The sequence below is a fragment of the Apostichopus japonicus genome, chromosome 9, assembly GCF_037975245.1.
Source record: "Apostichopus japonicus isolate 1M-3 chromosome 9, ASM3797524v1, whole genome shotgun sequence".
Taxonomy (NCBI): domain Eukaryota; kingdom Metazoa; phylum Echinodermata; class Holothuroidea; order Aspidochirotida; family Stichopodidae; genus Apostichopus; species Apostichopus japonicus.
In genome coordinates, this window is record NC_092569.1 from 26,225,310 (window position 1) to 26,248,608 (window position 23,299).

The following is a 23,299-nucleotide window of genomic DNA, read 5'->3' on the forward strand; positions in this document are numbered from 1 at the left end:
CTATTCAGGACAAGGAAAAGAGAAACAAAGAGATCTGAGGATTTTGACTAAAATTTGATCTCAAGAATTAAACAAAGATGATACGTGATTAACAAATTTCATCATCTCTTGAGGTTAGAAACTTGCATTGGGTGAAAGTTGGAATAGCAGAGGGAATAGAGGGAGCTATGAAAGTATAAACCTATAACGTATTCATAAAGAAGATCGGATAATTAATTTGAGAACATTAATTACTTCCATACATACTTTACAAACCGATTGATAGTCTGATGAACAAAACTAGCCACACTTCATTCATAAATTTGTAAATCTAAACCCTAAATTCATCTCAGTATTAATTCAGTGAAAATTTCCAAAAAAAACCATTCATGATCAGCCTTGACATGGACATACAGCACTGCCGACTAGTACGCATTTTCCATATTTCGTACTGTAAATAATTACAAAAGTGAGGGTTTTCACCAAAAAATACAATTTTGCTCGGCCCTCACAGCTAGCGGCGATGAAATTGTTACCATGTTTCCAAGTTTGGAAGGGATGTAAATTAGCCGGCCCTCAACTTGGCCTAGCTAGAACCCTGTTCAAAATACATTCAGTCTAGCATTAGGAGTACTCACAAATTGAGTGTGTTTTAACAGTTACTAAATAGTGTTAGTAATAGCTAGAACAAAAGTTGTTAGAAAAGTGATTCCAAACATCTGCTCTATACCCAGACAGGAAGATAAAATGCAATCTTCTATACTGGATGTCCTGTTCGGTAGCTTGGATACTATATACTGTACCACATAACATAGAAATACTGATCAGAATGCTCTAAATGAAAGAGAAATTTTACATTTAATTTTAAAAATGAAACATTTGAAAACCTATCTGAGGCTATGATCTAATAAACAATGCAGCTTTACATTTGTTTTACTTCATAAAATGAGGAAATTTTAATAATGTTCCCATTTGCATATTGCATGTTATCAAATCACACGTTAAATATTAAAAGATTGTCCAGGTGATGATTTATTTCGAATCCAATTGAACGACTGCTTTGAAAGAAGATCATTCGTGTTCTTTTAATCATTTGGTGAACAAATCCAGCGGAGGGTCCGATTTTTGGTCGAGAATTGAAATGTTATTTTGAGTAACACTTTATAGTTTATTTAACAAACTATAAACTGTTGGACGCTACTCAAAAGTTGGGTCATGCAAATATGTGGTCAAGATAGGGGGCGGGGTCTCGAGAATTTTTAGTAAGAGAGCCAGAAATTTATCCACATTTTTCAGAGCTTATTGACAGGGATTGATTGAGTTATTCTTTTCAACATTTAGCTTTTATGCATTCAGTATCCAGTTTGCTCGGGTTATGATAAATCATGGCACATGCCTCCTCAAAAGTTTTTCCTAAAAGTTTGCGGAACCTTGATTTATAGTATAACAAACACCGCGAGCAAATCGCATGTTTTTTATTGGGGAGGGGGGGATATTATAATTATTTTTCTTACATCCGAAGGCAAAATTTCTTGCGAAAGTAGACTCTCCAGCACGTCCTGGGTGAGGTTCAACCTCTGAGCCAGCCCTGTCGCATTCTGGATGAATTCATTGAAAAGAATCCCACGATCTGTCGAGATATAGTATACACAACTGTTACAGCATATATGTTTATGGCATAAAAAAAATTGTCATTAGCTTAACTATGAAAAAGCATTCCCTTTTTTTTTCTTTACAAATTTCATTCTTTCAAAAGTATTCTTTGTGTAAGCATAAGTTGGCCTGATGTTTTGATCCTAGCAGGATCTGATTCAGAGGCTAAATGACAAAAGAATTCTTTGTTAACATGGACGCATGCTTGAGGTGCAGGAATGTACAATCAACAGAAAACATATTTCACACTCTAGCCCTTTGTCACCCACCACAATAGAGTTCCCAAAAGTTTCCAGATATAATTACTTAAAACTCCCACGCACGTTCTCATACAATTACATTCCAGTTATTAAAGGGCTATTGTAGCGCCCATCCGCCTACAAGAGTTGCCTTTATTCTTAAAACCATAACTTGTAAGTCAATCAGTTCACCAGTCAATAAGGTTCTACAATTTCACAATTTTTTTCACCACTTGTTAACTAAAAGGTATACAAACAGTGCTTAAAAACTAAACTACAAGTCCTGACTGGCATCTTCCAGAACTACTGCACGCATCAGCTACTGTACTGCACGCTTGGTTGTTGAGATCAGCTGGATAAATTTGGCTGCTCTCAAAAGACCTGTGCAGTAGTATTTGATGATTGATGATAATAAGAGGTAACCATGGTAATTACCTCTGCTGCCACCCCCTGCCACTGCATCCATAAATGCCTCTACCTGTCTGACAATCTCTGTGATGTCTTGCCACCATGGCAAGCCTTCCAAGTACTCGTCGAGTCGCTCAAGAACTGGTGCAATCCTTGAGAAGTGCAGATAGAGAAAGCAATTTAATCTCTTATAACCATAGGCCTAGGAGCCTAATTTGATTTGGGGGGGGGGGGGTGTAACGACTTGCCCGGGAAATATTACCAAAATTTTTCGCAAGCTCCGCACGCGTTCAACACGTTCATGTGCATATCCTATAGGCATGTGTCGATTATTACATCGCATGCCAATAACATACAATCATTTGCCGTGTTATAACCCTTCCATATTGGTTATAATTATTGGGAAAGTCGTTACAATAATAATGATCATAATAATATCAGTTTAACCATTGAAAACACATAGAAAAGTATTTTTCTTTCAGTAGGTGCCCGAAAGTTCTCAGCATATTGCCCAAATTTTCACAAACAAAATTTCGTTGGGGTGGGGGGCTGCAGCCCCCCACAGCCCACCGTCTCCTACGCCTATGCTTATAACTGATATCAATTCACTATTTAGTCCAGCTCTTGAAGGTGATTTTATTTTAGTTTCAAATTTAAAAGAAATGTTTTTCTGCACTTTTCATCAAGATCAAACCACCTTGGATTTTTAAATAATTAAGAATCTTGCTTACACTATTAATTGATCTTTTTCTAGTGGTATCGTATCCCTCAACAAAACCCAATATTAATGTACTATCCATTTCTTTGATCTGAAATACTGCCATCTATCTACTAACAATCCACTTACTCATCTAGAATGCGTTCAAGTTGGCCTTTCTGGTACTCTTCAAAAATTCTCTTGAAAGCCGGTGCGAGCTTGGACAGCTCCACAAGCTGGGGGAGGATGTTGATAAGACCATCCAGTTCTCCAACCTCTTCTAACTCCTCTTGGAGGTTGGTTAGGTCCTCTACAAATTCCTCTAGAGTGTAGGGTTCAATGACCCTAGCAAATTCTTCCAGCTGAAATGACACCCCAAAAAAATACATTCATTTATATATTCTTGCTTTTTCTTCTCCTTCTGGTATTATAAATTTAGATGATCATAAACTACCACAACTACAATGATTCTGTAGAAAACCAGAGACCAGCTGCATAACTTGCATCTTCAGCACTGCGGCATTACTTGTACAAAAAAATACACAAGGTGAATTTATCTATTCAAGTATCGCAAGCAACTAATTGCATACAAAATCACGGATACGGAATTTTGTTCCGACTTTATTAGCTTAATACAGAATTATGTTGTAACTTCTCATTTTTTTGTAATTTTTTATGTTTTTGGTAACTTTGTAAACAGGGTCATAAATTGACTCTGTTTGAGTCAATAAATACCCTGCCATGTTGTAAGGGCCATTTTTAGGCCATAAATACTAGACAGTTTTTTACAACGCAGCATTTCCTGTTTGCTGGGGGTGTATTTCAATACAAGGCTTTTAGGTCAAGCATCGCAGCATTTTTAAGAGTTAAGTCGAACAATAGCATAAAACAAACAGTACCAGGGACTCGTTGTAAGGATTTGTGTACGAAGAAAAATTGAAAATGTTACAGCTACTCTTGAACTTTGAATGCTAAGATATAGCTCATACAATTCCACACATAAAACAACATGTTGTTGTTGTAAGGATTTGTAAAAAAAAGTGTAAAAAAAAAAAACTATGGAAAATGTTACAGCTACTCTCAAACTTAACAAAGCATGCTAAGAGATGGCTTACAACAATTCCACACATAAACAACATGGAATTGTTGTGAGAATTTGTAAAGAAATTGTAAAAAATTGAAAATGATATAGAACTTTACATCTTAATTGTCAATTTGTCTTTAAACCGGGCAAATTTCAAAGGCATTCTTTTCCGGTTGTTGTCTCCCGGACAACCAGGTCTGTCCTCTCTGGTTGTCCGAATAGCAAATTTGGATTGCCGGCAAAACGAAGTCACAAAATAACAAAGAATTACCAACACTGTATTGTACACTATAAGAGTGACGTAGGTCACGGCTCAGTGATTCTTATTACCAGCGTTGGGTCAATAAAAAAACTGCCCCATTTAGCTGGATCAGAGTCCTATCGTTCCATTGATGGTCTCATATCTCAGTATCTCCAAAGTGATTGAGGGTGATATAAAAATGAATCACTTTTGATAAATTAGGAGTAGTTATAGTGGCATCAATAAACTCCGAGTTTGTACACTCTAGGACGGAAGAAATTCAAAGCTGGTCGGCAAAGTCATCGCCGATGACAAACTTCTGAATATCGATAAGCTAACGGATGCATCGCTCATATGAAGTAGGAACGCAAGCAATCCACACAACGATTCAAATAAATATTGACTCTAGTCAAGTACTACTCTCTTTATGCACAACAAGAGTGGTGCAAAGTTTCACAGGAAGTGGTTGACTCAAGGAAAGCCATATATCCCATGTGCTTGTACAACACTTGAACCTTTGGTATGCAGCCACACCAACTTTGTTCAGTTTAATACTTATTAGATCAACTAAAACATCACCCTACAACTACTGCAAACATGACCTTAATTCCCACCCCACCCCCCCCCCCCTCTCTCCAATTTTCACCTCATCCTCATAACAGTGATAAAAAAAAAAACCTGTATAAAAATCATCCTTTTTTTTGACTACCTACATGCCAGGTAAGTTGTTATCAGCTGAAAAGGTTTTTGACCAAAAAAAATAGAAAGTTTGTTAACCCTGTTTTATGATTGGCAATGACCATCACAATTGAATGCGTTCAGGCTTAACGGAGTGAACTGTTTGCTAAGGTTTAGAATATCAGCCTATTCTATGTGAGACTGGTTGTATCTTTGTGAGTGTTCAATGCTTCAGTAACTACCTAAATTCCACATGTATTGATAATTTACCACAAAACAGATGGAAACTTTTGTTATCACCCTGTTTTATGATTGACAATGACCACTAAGTTCAAAGGATTAGAATATCAGCCAACTCTATATGGTGCTGGTCTAAATTTGTTAAATTGTTCAATGCTTCAGTGACTACCTAAATTCCACATTGATATTACCATGAAACAGATGGAAACTTTGTTAACCCTGTTTTATGATTGACAATGACCAGGAAGTTCAAAAGGTAAGAATATCAGCCAACTCTATATGGTATTATGGTGCAGGCGCGTAGCCAGGAATTCTGCCAAGGGAGGGGCGAACCTGTAGACAAACTATCAGAGCCGTAGATTCTTCATTGAAAACTATCTAAGTTTAGCGCCACCATGAGTTGGCGCTATGCGTAAGAGAAAATTTTGGCTGAAAATGCCTCCCAGTAAGTTGCATCTAAGCTTGAAATAACTAGCGATATCATAAAAACATACCAAAAAAATATGCTCAAGGGGGGGTGGCCGCCCCCTTCCCCCCCCTGGCTACGTGCTTGATATGGTTGTGGCTTTGTCTTTGTTAAAATATCCAATGTGATCTGCAGTGTACAGAATTCAGCCAAGTTTTCATATATGTACCTTCAGGGAAGGACAGGGATAACATAGCCATTTCATAATTTGTACAGAAACAGGGAATTATGGGAATAATTAGAGCAATTTCACAATTGGTTCGGTATTTTGGAGATTTATGGATTTTGTTTCTCATAAAATACGAGGCATACTTGTAAGCATCTGTGGCCAAGAAAAAAAAAAGAAAAAAAAATTATTTGAATAACTTCTTTTGTGTATCATTCCTACCAATAATTTGTATGACAATGGACGAGATAAATTATTTTCCCTGAACAATATTATTTTAAAGACTTCTGAGTGACATTAAAATTCGGAGTTCAAAGTAGTAGTTTTTTCTTTTTCGACTTGTCTGACTGCAAATATTTATGCAAGAAAAATGAATTTTGCAACGTGTAATGACTGGCTTTCCTTGAACTTTCAATGCAAGAAATTCTGCTACTTTATGAAACATCTCAACTCTGAATATTCAATTGGTATACCTTCGACTAACGCATACATCTCTACGAAGCGTCCGCCCGCCCCCCGACTAAAAATGGTTAAACCGAAACTTGTACAACTTGTATTCAAAGTTAATTTGCAGGCTGCAGGTAACACACCACGATTAGAGTAGTGCAGGTCCACCTGAGAGGTTAACCATTGTCGGAAAATATCCCCTAAAGTGACCAACTCTATTGATTTTTTGGGCATTTTCTGAGTCATCACCATTCTTTTTGATGCTTGGAATGTTGAAGAGGACAAAATAAACTACTGATGGTTCAAAAATCTGGAGGATTTGAAGGTGATTTCAGGTATTTTAGAAAAGTCTGATGGGTAGGACATGTGTCAGTTGAAAACTTCTATCTATGGGCTATCGGCCTTGGAAAGTGACCAGTTTAGTGTGTAAGTCAATGGGAGCAATTAATAGTGGCACGACACCTGCAAAGAAGTTACTGCAAACACCTTCGGGCTTTATACAACAATACATGAGACCGTTCAAACTGTTATTGAAGGTTATTTGAAAAGACGGGATAACACAGAGCAGTACGAAAAAACAGTTTGTGAGCGATAAACGGAACCATCACACTTACAACAAATACACTACACTACAAGACACTATTATCTCCTGTATGTAAAATCTCTCAGCCCTGGATGGGACATTACATGGACTTGTGCAGTATCGTTGTACCAATCCCAAGAACTATATCGACAGTGACTGGGTGGTCACGTACTGAGAATCAATGGCGATGAAAGAAGTAGACACACAGGTGCTACGCAAAATATACATTATTAAAGCGTAAGTTGCAGAATGTCTACTTGTGAGTTTGCATTCTTGTATGTTCAATTGTGTAGAAAAAACACTTGATTCCTGATTTACCAACAACAAAAAAACAAAAAAAAGTTGGGGGGGGGGGGAGGGTAAGCTATCAAAACAACAATAGACAGTTCTGGAGGGCAGAAAAGGTACAATGAACTGCTTTTTGCAACTACAAGCCATGAAAACTCCAATTCCAGCTGTTTCAGCTAGAAAAACATACTCACATGGCATATTTAGAGAACCTAAAAAGGCTATAGGATCATGGTGTTCAACTCTAGAATAATATGATGTAAAGTACAAAATGCTCTACACATGTATGTTAAAAACATTTCTAGCTAATTAAAATCTCTAAAATTCTCTGAAAGTTCTACCCTCAGCAGAAACCAGTATCGACTTTTATGCCAAAGTCTGTGGCTTGCTGTCATTTTAAGTTCATCATGACTTAAATTGCTATTAAACTATCTAGGATGCTCATACCTCATTCGCTATGTAGTCGACATCAAGAACCTCTGGAAGAAGACTGGCAAAGGCTTGCCTCTGGTCAGCGGTGAGATCGCAGAGGATGGTAGACACCGCGGTGATGTTTGCACCCAGGGGAAAAGTCAGATACTGTCCCAAGAAGGTTTCGTTGCAAACGGTGTTGACGACGTCCAAGGACCCGTAGAAATCGAGAACCTGCAGGAGAGATGGAGGGGTGAGAAATGGGTGTGTGTGTGTGTGTGAGGGGGGCATGCATGTACATAAAGTTGAAAGGAGAAGCACACAAAACAATAGAAATCAATTAGCAAATAACTAATTTGGCACAATTGTTGATGCATGTACAATTGTTGATGCATGTACATAAAGTTGGAAGGAGAAGCACACAAAACAATAGAAATCAATTAGCAAATAATTAATTTGGCACAATTGTTGATGGCAGTACAGTACATAACGGTAGCTTAAGTCACTCATTATCCACAAGTATCATGATTTAGAGTTAGTTGTTGAATCAAGCCTGTCAGATCAACACCAGGAAACAGTCAAGAACTTGTTTAACAAACTAGTTTGCCACAAGAGAACAAAAAAACTAGAAGGAAAGGTTGGCGGAAAAAACAAACTAGTTTGCCACAAGGGAACAAAAAAACCCCGGAAGGAAAGGTTAGGGGGAAAAAAACAAAAAACCCTCCAAGCAGAAGTTTGTTGAAGAAAAGAAAGCAAATGTGACAACACTTCTGATTGGGGCTTATAGTGCCTATAACTATTTACATGATAGGACTAGTCACCAGCTTATATCTCAGATAACTTCACCCAACGCTTTTTACCAGGTTGGGTTAAAGCTTTCCTTACTCGTCCAAAATGCACTATAAATCCTAAACTGAGTAGTAAAAGTTAAAGCCCAAAGCTGTTGATTTGTTGATGCATGTACATAAAGTTGAAAGGAGAAGCACACAAAACAATAGAAATCAATTAGCAAATAATTAATTTGGCACAATTGTTGATGGCAGTACAGTACATAACGGTAGCTTAAGTCACTCATTATCCACAAGTATCATGATTTAGAGTTAGTTGTTGAATCAAGCCTGTCAGATCAACACCAGGAAACAGTCAAGAACTTGTTTAACAAACTAGTTTGCCACAAGAGAACAAAAAAACTAGAAGGAAAGGTTGGCGGAAAAAACAAACTAGTTTGCCACAAGGGAACAAAAAAACCCCGGAAGGAAAGGTTGGGGGGAAAAAAACAAAAAACCCTCCAAGCGGAAGTTTGTTGAAGAAAAGAAAGCAAATGTGACAACACTTCTGATTGGGGCTTATAGTGCCTATAACTATTTACATGATAGGACTAGTCACCAGCTTATATCTCAGATAACTTCACCCAACGCTTTTTACCAGGTTGGGTTAAAGCTTTCCTTACTCGTCCAAAATGCACTATAAATCCTAAACTGACTAGTAAAAGTTAAAGCCCAAAGCTCTAGTTAAAATATCTCATATATTTATATATATATAGGCAAGGTACGTCCCACGCTTTGCAATGATTTCTGTTTGCCTTTAAAAGCAATGTTATTTATCAAATCTTTTAATGTGACCAAAATTACAAGCAATTTTTTGTTTCTGTTCAAGTATTAATTCTTAGGTCGAGAGCAAATTTTATTGTAGACAAAACCAAATCAGTTCCTTTAAATCATACGACTAGTACGTACACTACATGGCTATGTAGCTAAAGATGAAGTTTTAGGATGAAAGAAAAGGATTAAAAAACCAAGGGAATGAAGAGGTTAAACTAAACAAAATGGTAGTACTGTAGGCATATATATAATACCTGACATCTTAGCTTTCATGTTTTTGGGGGGTTTTTTTCACTATTTTTTTCCCATTCTTTTCACTGTTCATTAACTTCTGTTCTTTTACACTACTTCCATGTTTCTTCTAACATGTAGCTTCCACCATTCAGAAGTTTTACAAAATAATTCCCACTCAACAATTTTCAAGCAAACAATGTGTGGAAACAAATTAAAATCTTCAAAACCAGAGTTAGAACTAGCTCATTAAGTTATTAAAAAAAAACACATCCCTCCGTCCATTAATCATGTAGCCAGTAATGAATGACCTTTAGAAAGTGCAAACTATTCTGACCCATGTAAGATACTTTGCCATGTCTATCGGGATTTTTTTTTTTGAATTCCTTTCTTGGTGTTCGGTATTAAATTGAAACCGCGACATTTGCCATTTCTGTGAGCTGTTGGTGACTGTTTGCAAGTTCAACAACTACCACAACTGTGACACAACACCGTACAATGGAGTATTTACACACGATTTCAACAAAACACTCTGTCAAAGAATTTCAATGAATCAGCAAAATAGGCCAACATTCTGTGTGAACAAAAATTCCTGGCAATCAATCTTTGTCAATTACTGATACTTTTTGCCTTTGAGAAAGATCCTGCTAGGTACAAAACACCACACCCACAAAAATTACATACATTCACCAACAGGAGACCAGTAACTTAGAGTTCAAACTTTGTGTAGCAAGTTTGTAGGTTTTCACCTTTGTCTCTAGTAGTAAAATATTATGGTTCCTGTGTTTAAAAACTGCTATATATATACATCTTTGCACCTGTATAGCAATTTGCATAGCAATTTGCCCATTTTGCATAGCAAATTTCCCATTTTAAATAGCTATTTATTTTGCATAGCAATTTTCCCATTTTGCATAGCAATTTACCCAGGTTGCAGAGCAAATTTCCCATTTTGCATAGCAATTAATACCCGTTTTGCATAGCAATTTACCCATGTTGCATAGCAAATTATTTGACCATTTTGCGATGCAATAGCAGATAAAGTATTCCATGTACCTACACACTGGCTTTTAACTATATAGATTTATTTATAAGCAATTTGTTACCCATTTTTTTTTCCCTCTTCCTTTACCTTTGACATTGCCTGAAAATTGTACTATGCACAGATGAGAATGTTTTTTTTCCTTCATTATCTTGTGAATTTTGCATGAATTCCTCAAAAAAGAACAGGACTTTGTGATACTAATGTAAACAGTTGGCTCAGCATGAAGATAACATCATTTAGGCTAATTTGTGTAGTTATAGCACATGCTATTTCTATCTTTATTTCTCTGTGGGTGTTTTTTAAAACAGCTAAGAAAATACCTTATTCCATTTAGGGAGTTATCCCATATTTAAATGTTTCTTCACATGCAAGGCTGAGAAGTAGTTGGGGGAGATAAATTGGAGACTAAATCTCTGTGAGGTATTAAAATGCTCTATGGAGGGGTATGTTTGAAAACGATTGACCATTATTTGACTCCCTCTATTTTAATGCTATAGAAAGAGGTGGCCTTGAACCATATATGAAATACAAAATGCTGTTTTATTTATTGTATTTAGACTACACTGCTATAAGACTGACTTAAATGCCTTCAACCAGTATTAAACATGAAAAAAAAATATTCATATAAAAAAAAATGAGGAAGTAAAGAAGGTACATCAGTTGTCGTTGGGTTAACAGTGACTTCTAACCTCCAATATGTCGAGGCTGGCATTGAAGATGACGTCCGACACTTCCGTTGGAATGCCGATGGTCTCAAGTACGTCCTTGACTTTGCTGACATTTTGGAAGAGATCGGCAACCGTCGGCTGTTTGGCTGCAAGAATAAGTAACAGATAAAAGATACTGTTAGAAGAGACTCTTTTGGCATAGTCATTATGGAAACTACAGTGCAATACTCATTCACTTCCAAACAGTTGATCAACATGTTTCTTTTCTTCTGCTGTCTTTTTTCCATCATTACCACTACGAGTGTTTATTAGTTCTGTTAGTAAATAGAGTTATTCATTTAAATAGAACAATTAAAGCGAATTCTTGTTGCCCAAATGTCGCATAATTTAGTTGGACTGGAGATAAGTGTTATCCTGCCACAATTGCAACCAACAGCCTGCGCGCAAACTCACAGATTTAGCTATAGACATGTGAATATTAGGCTGCACATGGCTTAGTTCATCTTTTGACTAATTGTGCAAGCTAATAGACATATGTGTTCATTTATTCACCATGCCTAGGTTCATCTTCTGTGCAAGGTCACAGACCATACCTATATGCCCATCTGCTGTGCATTGACTGAAGATGTATAAGCTATGTAATTGAGACCGTGGCTAGAACATCTGCTGCAAAAGGAACATACTATGTACACATTTAATGTTGTAACTTTCTATACATATAGATTTTCAATTACATATACAGGGATATATAAATATATATATATATATATATATATATATATATATATATATATATATAAATATAAATATATATATATATATATATAAATAAATATATATATATATATATATATATATATATATATATATATATATAAATATTTATATTCTTGATTTTCCAACTCATTTATGATTTTCAATTATATATAGATATATATTTTTATTTTATGTTTTTTATGTTTTACTTTGTCAAATCTGTGAAAAACAATAATAGCAATTTATGGAGCCTACATGAATGTCACTGGAAATTTTGGATCAAAGCTCTCAAACTTGCATTCAGTTGTACTTTACTTTAACAATATATCATATGTAAACCATAGGCAGGGAATAATTATATGATATCACATGGGCAAAATCTTATATGCAAGTTGGGCAAATTGGTACACTATTGCACAGATGTAAAGCAATTTTAAGTTTGTTTCTTTATTTTCTTTTTGCACCTTTTTGTATGTATCTTATTACTTTTAACCAAATTCATAAACCCCAGAACTTCAACTACTACAAAATGATTTCTAAATTATTACTAAATTATTTTTCTGATATGCCCATCGTGAATACAAGATATGGGATTTAACAAATGGAAATTAATACCTAAAAAATCCAACTTTTTTCCTTAGATATCTTCATATCTAGAGAAGCCATACAAAAACCCTACAGATGATACTTGTTCTTGTAATGAAATTATATGCAAAATTTATATTTATATATGTATTTCAACATTTTTCCAGCTCCAATGTTCTTCAATTGCCGACAAATTCAACAGAAACATGTACGATATTTGAAACGTATACCATCCTACACATTTATATCACTGTAACCTGCACACATAATTGCAAAATAATCAATATTCATATCATATGAATTTCAAGAGAAAAGCATACATCTACAGACTATATTTTTTTTTGGGGGGGAGGGGGATTGTTGTCTACATCATAAGTGAATAATATGTACCGGTCTGGAACTATTTGAAGCTTGACCCAATCTACTTGGTTCTATATGGATCATGATTTAACCTTGATATTGAGAAAGTATTAACAGAGATATCAAAGAAAGAAAAGAGTGTGTATAAAGGGGTTGAAATTGAGAAAAGTCCTTGTCATTCTTTGCTAACCAAATGTAGGTGTGAAAACAAACACATTTAGTGAATAATTAGGCCAAGCAGTAGGTTTTAGGAACAAGCCTGCTAGGTTCTTTTTCCTTTTCTCATTCCCGTACACCCCGTTACTTTCCCTTTTGTGACATAATTCAAGCGTGGGAGATTCAAAAAGATTATGTGTGAAGTGTACATACAATTTCACAGCCTGGGGTCAGTTTACAAACTGATAATGTGAACCAGGACTTCTTTACAATTTTTGCTCTGTCATACTCAGGTGTCAGTGACAGGTACGCTGGCAATGTTAACCGTTCGTGATGTTCATAATGAGTAAACGTTTGACAGAATATAGAAGAAAAAAGTCCAGGAAAAATCCTGCTAGGATCGAAACGTCAGGCCAACTTTCTTTTATACAATATATAAACTGTTCTTGAACAGAATTAAATGACACTTATTATTTTGTCACAAATATACATTCATATTCGAAACCCATCCTCGGTGATATGAAGCAGTCCAGTTTTATCCGAACCAATGATTACAAAGGGTCACCCCCATAACCATTTATTGTTCATCAGTGGACATTTATGATGTTATTAAACGGTCAAAGACACGAGGCTTTATTTATTTCGTGTGCGTAGAAATTCATGTAACATGCTGCATGGGTTCAGTTTATACAAATTTATAATGGCAACGGAATTTATTTTCAATTTGGTCTTGGTCAATCTCTTAACATAAAAAGGAACTCGGAAATTGACAATATCTAATCTGCAAGTATTAAAAATGTTTTGTTCTGATGTGTCGACATAATGTGACAGGCCTTATACTGCAAGGGTATCCGTATTTTACTGAATACAAAGTTCACAACAGGGCAAAAGTTCCTCACAGAATAGCAATCAAAATCAAGTTTTGTCAGAACAGAATTAACTGGCACATTTAGCTTTAAATCAGTAATTGATCAGAATATTAGAAAAGTGTCTTTAATGAAATTCAAGTCCATTTTAATCCATCCAATATTTAAACATGGGACACATTAAGGGACATATAGATTGTCAGTTGTTTAACGTAGGCTCAAATCCTTTGGGTCTTGGGTAAAGTACCCTAGAAAGATTGTCTTGACCCTCTCAATGCTTACTATAGGGCCCTAGCTGCTGTATACATACCTGTCAGGTTCTTGACCGCAACCTCCACCACTTTGGCCAGCTCTGTGATTGGGTTTAAAGTGTTTGGGAGTGTCCTCACAGAATTCAAAATGGTATCATTTTGAAACAAGGGATCCAAATCCTTGACCACTTTGCCAATTCTGAAAAGTGATCAAAGTCGAATGTCATTTGTAGCCAACTGCATACAATTCCAACATCACTATAATAGCAACCAAATTTCACATGATTATTTGGGAGGAGGGAGGAGGGAGGGAGTGAGGGACTTTATTGTGGGTGGGCATGCTTTTTTGTTGTCTTAGACAATGAAGACAACTGAACTGAACACTAATTTGTATAATATTGGTTTGCTGTCATAAACAGAAGCGTGTACATGAATTAGGTTTCATTTCCTGACATATATGAAAATCATTGGGGAACCAGACAACAAAACAAATAAGTTTGGGATAAAAGTATTTTATGGTACAAATTTTCATGTCTTTTCATCATAAAGTAGGCAAAATAATACCACCCGTTCATCAGTGGGACAAAAGCACACACCATCGTGCATTATGCATTTTATCATAATTCACAGAACTATCAAAGAGAACAAGTGTAACATATTATTTGCATTAAATTGCTGTTGGAAGATGCACATGTCATATTCATGACTATTTAGTTTGGTGCTAAAATAACCCAATGTGTAATGCACTCACATGGTCTTTTTGACCTAATAATTAGTCAACAATTGACTTTGTGAGACACCACTGATTTACATTGCTTTGTGTAAACTTTGTAATCAGCTCGCTTGTAAATTCCCCTAATGAGAATTACTGTTTCACTCCTTATATCTGTGATTTATTGCTTTATAATAAGACAAGTTATGTCAACATATTTGCCACTTAGATATTATGAGTGGATTTAGTCTATCTGCAAATAAACTAGGTCATTTATTATCAACTTTTATAAGTTTATTGCAGCCAAATGGGATAAGGTTTTTGTAACTAAATAGAACAACACTGTTTTTTACTAAACCAAACTGGTATTTTGAAGTCCAGGGAACAATATACTGAATGGGTTGGGGGGGGGAGGTTAATAAATTCCTAAAGAAGATGGGAAGGAAATACATACTATAAATGGTATCTTTGTCAATATGTTTAGTCAGTACTCCCGACTTGGTTATTAATTGTGCATCATCGATGCATTTAATTTAAAAAGACCAGATGCAGGGTTACTTAATTGCCAATATTTGAACTATTGTCTTAATCCTTTTAACTTTTTCTTTCTTTGTTTTCTTCTATTTGTTTCTTCTCCAACCGCTGTAGAGTTTAATCCTCTGAAATTTGTTTCAGCAATGACTTACTGAAGAAGAACCGAAGAAGACATTCACCGAAGAATTGGTATAACCAACGGTGCTTTCAACACACTGTCAAGCATTTTCTAAAAGCAAAAACATAAGCCGGAACATTAAGCTTAGGATTTTTGAGACTTTATTAAAGAGTATTTTTTTATACAATTGCGAACTGTAGGGCACAACGAATGATCTTGATCGCAAAATTGACACTTTTCAAAGGAGACTACTTCGAAATATTCTCAACATTAGATGGACCAATAATAATTGGTTATCAAATGATGAGCTCTACAACGAAACCAACCAAACACCTTGGTCATCCATAGTCGCACATAGAAGATTGAGATTTTTCGGTTACGTAGTAAGACTCCAGGAGGACGCTCCAGCAAAAGTTGCTTTAAGGGAAGCCCTGAGACATACTGCTAAACCAGTAGGAAGGCACGTGACTACCTTGCTTGGAAAAATAAAGTCGCAATTTAAGGACGTTAACAATTAACAATTTCGAGGAAGCAATAAACCTTGCGCAAGATCGTGATACGTGGCGGAGGTTAATCACTGAGCATGTCGGATAGATGAGACTCAACTTACTACTACTACTACTAATGACTTACTGTGCATCTGCTAATGTAGGTACTTCATTACTCGGTATGGAATCTGTCATACATGGTGAATCATAATCACAGACCATAGACTGCATGAAGGGTAGAACACCAGCACTGGGCACAGCTCTGGCATTGAAATGACCTGAAAATAATCATGAAATATTTAGGAATGCTTCATAATTGTATAAATGAATGATCATTAAAAGTATATTATAGGTTATTATTAATGTTCAAAGTAGGCCTAGGCTACAGCATTTGATTAAAATGTGATCCCGGAAAAAATAGAAAAAAAAAAAAATACATTCTTTTAAGCATGAACTGCTTTATACTGTATAAAGCAGTACCACAAAGGATCCTGTTGTGGGCCAGTGTAATCCCATGCTTATAAGCCTTTTAGACAATTTGATGGACCTATTATGACATGGGAACTAGTAATTATGAAGCACTAGAAATTGCAACAATTGTTCAACTTTTCAGTTCAAAAGTCTTATTCTGAAGTACGTTATATAGTTGGACCCATCATGCTACATTAGTACCAGGTAACTAGTAGTCTGCGCTGCCCATTAATTCCTGCAAACAAGATCGAAATGTGTTGGACTACTTCTTAGGGAAAGCTATGCCAATGCATCCAACTATATATAGCTAAGTTAGTACTACAGTAGGCCTAACTGCCCCTTACTCCTTAGTAACATGACCATTTGACAATTACTGCAGTCTACTCAAATTGGGGGCCTAACGTAAATTAGGCTACGCTAGTTAATGGAAAAACTAAATCAAAAGGGCATCGAACGAAATAAAAAAGATAACAAAAACAGAAAAATTTAGCTAAGGATATTAAAATCGTTCATGTTGTACAACACACGCATTCACATTAACATTATGAACCATGTTCGTAATCTGCCGAACTGTTAGGCTAATCCACAACGATGTGCCTGATTCCAAGTTTCCACTGTCAAGAGTTAGGTCAAAGACAGAACAAATTTCGATAGGAACATAACAGAGAATGGATCCACTTCTCCGCTTGTTCAGCATAATGGACCAAAGGAAATTATATGGCAGGCCAAATGCCTTATAATAAAATACATTGGATTATGATCGATAAACCAAACTTCAAGTTATCAAAGTAGGCTATAGATTAGTATGCGAAAAGGAAAATAGTTTTATGGACCGAAAAGGCCGGTTTGTCAGTTATAAACTCTGGGTTTTCGACAGACAGACCAAAATTATCAATCAGGCGGAAACCGAGTTTATCATGTGTATAAACCACGGACATTATTTACTGATACCATTTATAATATTAACCAGTATTATAGACGAATATATTCCGATAAGTATGTCGAGTGAAAACCGTGACGTTAAAATTTGAACATAGCTGGTATCATGATTCAAAGGGTTGCATTGAATTACCCAGAAACTCCGTGCAGCATGCATCTCTACATAGCTTGGAAATAAAAAAATATGGGTCGAAAGCGTTCATGCACTCAACCAATCCCCTATCCCCTCCCCCGTGCCCATCATCCCAAACATTCATCCATTCATCCAGGCTAGGATCATATAGGCTACGCATATATTCTGAATTCTAAAAAAAAAGTGAACTATTTTGGCTGGATTACTTCAGATAGGTCTACAGGAGAGCATTATCATGCCACATTATAAGTTTGGGAGATTGAGGTCGGATCAAGAACGTGTATAGGAGTTTAGTTTTGGCATATCGATCGATTGACGTGTGTGAAAATCACTTTCATGCTGTGTGACTGTCAGAGCCCCATGGACCCACCGACATTGACGTTTCTCACTACTAAAGTTTGTTCACCTCTACAAAGCAGACTAGCTTCAACTTCGACAAATAGTTCACAAAGCATTGTTGTCAATGGATTAAGTCTGCAGTGTATGCCGACAGGCTATACATGGATGCATTACGTAACCTGGACAATGCCGTGTGGGGAAAGGTTTTTGGGATTATATTACGCGTGAGTATAGCAACGCCTCAAGCCTGCACTGTGTTGACTATAGACATTCCATCTCCCGTTTGTTTGTATTTTTACGTTTTCTTTCCTTTTCTTTCATTTCTTCTTCTTTTCTTTTCTTTCCATGTTTGGTGGACGCTTTAAATGTAAAGGCATGTTGTATGGGTGTCTCTATACGGTATTAATTGGTCTATTTTCTATTTAACTGGTATATGTAGCAGATGGTTGACATGAATGACCACATGCATGTCCAGTCAAGCTACAATTGTTATATAATGGTGTTCACTGAGGTCTTTTCTTGGCCCATTATTCTTCTCCCTGGATTATGCTAATGACATTTATAATGTTGTTTCCAGCAGACGTGCTACTTTATGCCGATGACACAGCACTATTTTTTTCTGGCATGGATTTTTAAACCATTGAAACTATTCTTAATGCTTGATCCCTTTGTACAGTGGCGTAGCTAGGATTTTTTGAGTGGGGGGCCATGGGGGGCTGTTCTTTCTTGTGGGGGGCCGGAGGTTACTATCTAAGCGGAGCGCCACCTTGGTTGGCGAGGAGCGTACAGAGAAAATTTGAGATTTCAGCACCCCCCAGATCGCAGGAGATGGCACCTGTGAGGCAAAATAGCAACCAAAAAGATGTGCAACTTTGGTGACAGAAATGCAAAAAAAGTTTTTTCTCTTTCATGCTGACTGGCCTTGCCAACTCAGCCAGGCTTTTAACTTGAGGGAAGTTGGCGCCAGGTTCTTGGCGACTACGTTGCGTTAGATAGTGTAAAACCGCCTACACCTCCATTTCATTTAAAACAAAGCACTTATGTGAAAGACACAAATCACATTCTGCAAATTTTGGAAGCCACCCCGTTACCAAAAACGGTAGTACTTGCTACACTCGATGTCGTCGCCATGTATACCAATACTCCCCAAGAGGAGGCATTAGATATATGTCAAGAAGTCTATGAAAAGACGGAAAAAAGCGAATATGGACTAAATAAAATATCTTCCATATCCATGCGCAAACTAATTGAACTCATCTTAACAAGAAACTGTTTCGAGTTCAATAACCAATTCTATCTACAAAAGATCGGTTGCGCCATGGGTAGCCAAGCCTCTCCGGAAATCTGCGATATCGTCATGCATAGACTTGAAAACCAGATTTTACCGACAGATAATAAAATCTTAAAATGGCTATAGAGATGACATTCTATTGCTCTACGACGGTACACATCAGGAACTTGAACAACTAGTAAAAAGGTTGAATGAAATCACCGCTTCTTAAAGTTTACGGTAGAAATATCACACACCGAGGTAACATACCTAGATTTGAAAATCTTCAAAGGTCCAAGGTTCGAAACCAATGGGTTATTAGACACTAAAGTCTACACCAAACCCACGGAACCTTCCAATACCTCGACAGAAACTCTGCACACCCACTTGCCACTTTTAAAGGCTTCATTAAAGGGGAAATATTACGATACCCACGTCTCTGTAACAACGAGACTGATTTCTTACAGAAAAAGAACGCGTTCACAGAGAAACTGTTACTCCGTAACTATAAGTAAGAGGAAATTGCCTCAGCCACGAAAGGCATAAAATTTGAAAACCGTAGGCATTACCTCACTTCCAAACCTAAACAAAAGGAACCACCACTGGTGTTCAAGCTTACCTATACACCTCATATCAAAACCACGCATTTGAAAGAAGCACTTTTGAAACATTGGCACTTAATTTCGCAACACGCGGAATTATCCAAACTGTTTCCAAAAGGAACCGATTCTTGCCTACGAAAGGGCCCAAAATCTCAAAGATTTACTTGTTAACTCAAGGTTTCGTACTAACGAAGAATCAGCTGACTCTCAAGGTTCACACGAAGCTCTTTTAGATGCTCTTATAGCTGCACTATGAGTCCATAAAAACTCGTGCACAGAAAATAGATGCATTTTGAGAACGAGACGCTCATGCCGAATATAAAATATTCAAAGGCTTACTACTGATGAAGCTCCTCCTATAAAGTTTGAGAGCAGAAACCGGTCTAGTTGGTCATAAGAACCTACGCTAGTCTTTCCTACTATTAAACGTACACTTAATTCCCCTAATAGGTGCAATTATGTTTCACCATGAGGAGCATGCTATAAGTTCATGTTCCTCGGGCCCTCCCTTAAAAATACTTCAGATTCTTGGCGACAACGTTGCGTTAGCTAGTGTAAAACCGCCTACACCCCCATTTCATCTCGACATATATTCATTTGACTCGAGGCAATATATGAATACCTGATACCTCGGCTCAGTACAAACGGAGCCAATCTTTTGATAGATTGTTGCACTAGGTGGAAGCACTGAACATATTTTCAGCAGATATCGATATCGCGCAGCACATGCACAAGGTTCGTGGTGTATGGTCGCAATCGTCGCATCGACCATTGCCATGCCATGCTGTGTGACCATTCTCATGATTACTACAGATATTGTATTATTCTTATTCTGCCAGATGCAGACGAGAAAATTGTGTAACTCTATTTCCCAAATTATTCAACAAAAAATATTAGTGAATCGCACTGATGAGTGTTTTTTTATTTTTATGTCAACATTTTTTTACCCCATTCCCAGTGGGGGGGGGGCAGCCGATATCATGGGGGGCCCAGGCCCCCCAGGCCCCCCGTAGCTACGCCACTGCCTTTGCAGTTTGGTTTACTGAAAACATATGTAAACCCGGTATCACGGGAAGACAAACTGTAATGTTTTGAAGCCTCACCTAATTGTTACTTTCAACAAACAAAAAACAAAAAAAGAATCTGGGTACGAACATCCAAACAGTCGAACGACTGAAGTCCGTTAGTTCCAACCCCAGTCCCCTTGCATCGAGACTATGATTGTGTGGTCATCTTTAGGTATAGACAGAGTATGACACGAAATGCAAATCCACGTAGTGTAATATGTAACAAGAATTCTTAACAAGAATTCTAATTTATGTTAAGTAGGCCTACCCAGGTGCCAAACTTCATGCTTTCCTCATTTTTTCCGGTTAAAAATTCTGTGAAGGTGTTATGAAGGGGACAAATGTCCAGCCCAAATTTTTTGTACAGAAAGGAGCCGTTCTAAGTCTTTTCGCAAAGAAACTTCTTGCCAGCCTGCCCTATACAGTGCAGTCATATATGATTATGTGTGCTGTGTTTGTACAGTAGTCTCACTAACAAATCTTAATCAAAATAAAACAAAATTGGGGGGGGGGGACATCCGATGATTCTGAGAATTTTATATATCCTATGAACCATGTTTAGTGTCTTGCTTGTTTTAGGGATTTGGACATTTAGGCCATGTTGTTTAAGTGTTTCATCTTTACTTGTTTGTTTTTTTCCATGTACAAGGACCCGTGACAGTGGAAATGAGGCTGTTTGGACAGACTTTTCTGTGTTATCCCTACACCATGCAATCGTTCTCCAAGAAGGCCTATTGAAGAATACAATAGCTGAAAGTTTGTTCACCCATCCGGGAGTTATAGCTCCATGGTTCACCAAATATATGTCTTTGTGTTAGCACAATTGCTAGAGGTGTATAGCGAACCTATTCATCAACTCTGACGTCCTGTTGTAATAACGTCTCAGTCATGATCGACATTGTAAACGGACTTGAATGCCTATTTGCTGTCCCCGTGCTTCCACAAACAATTGAAAGATAATAACTTGTTTAAAGAGGGAAAAAAGAAGAAATATTTGCTGAACGACGTAACTTCCGTTGCAGAGATGGATTCAAGTGTCATTCATATGGTAATATTGAATCAACTTGGTGTCTGTATGCGAACGGCAAATATATCATTCATGATCTTGACACGCCGTTCAAAGACCGTGCGTTCCAATTTCACCACAGACAATTTGCTGACAACTCCCTGATTTAACTTGGGCTCATATATGATTCAAGTATACGTGTACGGCAATGATATTCACGCAGAAGCTGCAAGTATCATGATTATAACAAAACTGGAAGATTTCATGACAAATATTAAATATGACTTACACTCGCTGGTATCCTTAGGTGGAAAGCTTACTCTGAGCAGAGCAATCACGATGAAAATCAGAATTGGCCAACCGAGTTGAGTAACTGTCAATATCTGAAAAACGATAAATTTCATAGAAGTGTTTACTATATATGATGTCAGGGAATAGTTTAGAAAACCAGAAAGCCAGTTGGCTTTGTGATTCCTTGCCATACAGTTTGCTCAAAATTCTACATATAGCTATGTACCTAATGTAGAGCAAGTGAGTTACATATTTTGTCCAAGAACTAAGTGAAAAACCAGACAAGATCAGAGATTTACAGCTCTTATTTTGTAGCACTCCCTTGTGGGTATCCACCAGTTCATTCACTGGTAAGGATTTAACAGTCTAGAAAATTTTGATTCCAATATATGTCAATATCCAGAAAGAACAGACTTTCTATCAGTGTGAAATATATGGACAACTAGATGCATGAATATAAGGACACTTTATTTTACCAATTTGGAACTATAGCGAATCATCGACCATCCATCAAATATTTTCCGACCTACTGCTAAAGCAAAAGTCAAAGATTTTTTTTAAATTTTTTATTTAAACTTTATTTTAAGAGGGTGCCTCGTTTAGCAATAGCTAATCTTCCACGAGGCTCTCTAATATTATATCATAATATTAAATGTACGAAAACTTAAGAAGTCATAAATACAAAATATTAAAAATAATAAAATGGCCAATATTAAGACCAGTTGAGATAACCTGTTGCCCTCTTCAAGCTCAGAGGGTGAAAACCCTCGGATAGGTTCTTTCTGCCCCGGCAAAGAATAACAAAACAAGATCATACACTTTATCGATTTATGAAGTTCATTTGTATAAGAGCAGTCTGTGACAACAGCATACATGAACTCCATTACTATACGACCGGAGACCGGGTCGAGACCCTAGAAAGAAACCCCCTTTCTAAAAACGGATTTGACCCGGGCCACGCCAGACTTTAGTCCCACCTGATCTACCCTCGGCGCCTGACCTAACTATATACGTTCAGACTAAATAATGCATCATGGAGGTCCGCTGAAGTCATGTCATTTGCATATAAATATTTTATTGCGAAGTATTATACAACTATTAGACAAATGTTTACAGAGGAACGTACAGAAAATCTCGTTATATTTATAAATATTTGTTGTTATTATTGTTATGGCAATATTAGTCTAAATACGAAATGCAAGTGTGTTACTATGAAGAAAAAATTGATTC

General features: G+C 36.8%; 1 protein-coding gene across 2 annotated transcripts in view; it reads right to left on the reverse strand.

Moving 5' to 3' along the window:
* LOC139973228 (uncharacterized) overlaps window positions 1-23,299 on the reverse strand; it is a 127,150-nt gene that overhangs the window by 93,282 nt on the left and 10,569 nt on the right. For both annotated transcript variants that reach the window (XM_071979763.1, XM_071979762.1), the window contains exons 3-10: window positions 22,068-22,161; window positions 16,097-16,229; window positions 14,159-14,298; window positions 11,147-11,271; window positions 7,617-7,814; window positions 3,127-3,338; window positions 2,307-2,431; window positions 1,494-1,609 (exon numbers count right to left, since the gene is read on the reverse strand). In XM_071979763.1, the coding sequence (XP_071835864.1) occupies window positions 1,494-1,609; window positions 2,307-2,431; window positions 3,127-3,338; window positions 7,617-7,814; window positions 11,147-11,271; window positions 14,159-14,298; window positions 16,097-16,229; window positions 22,068-22,161 (1,143 nt within the window). The remainder of the gene's footprint in view (window positions 1-1,493; window positions 1,610-2,306; window positions 2,432-3,126; window positions 3,339-7,616; window positions 7,815-11,146; window positions 11,272-14,158; window positions 14,299-16,096; window positions 16,230-22,067; window positions 22,162-23,299) is intronic.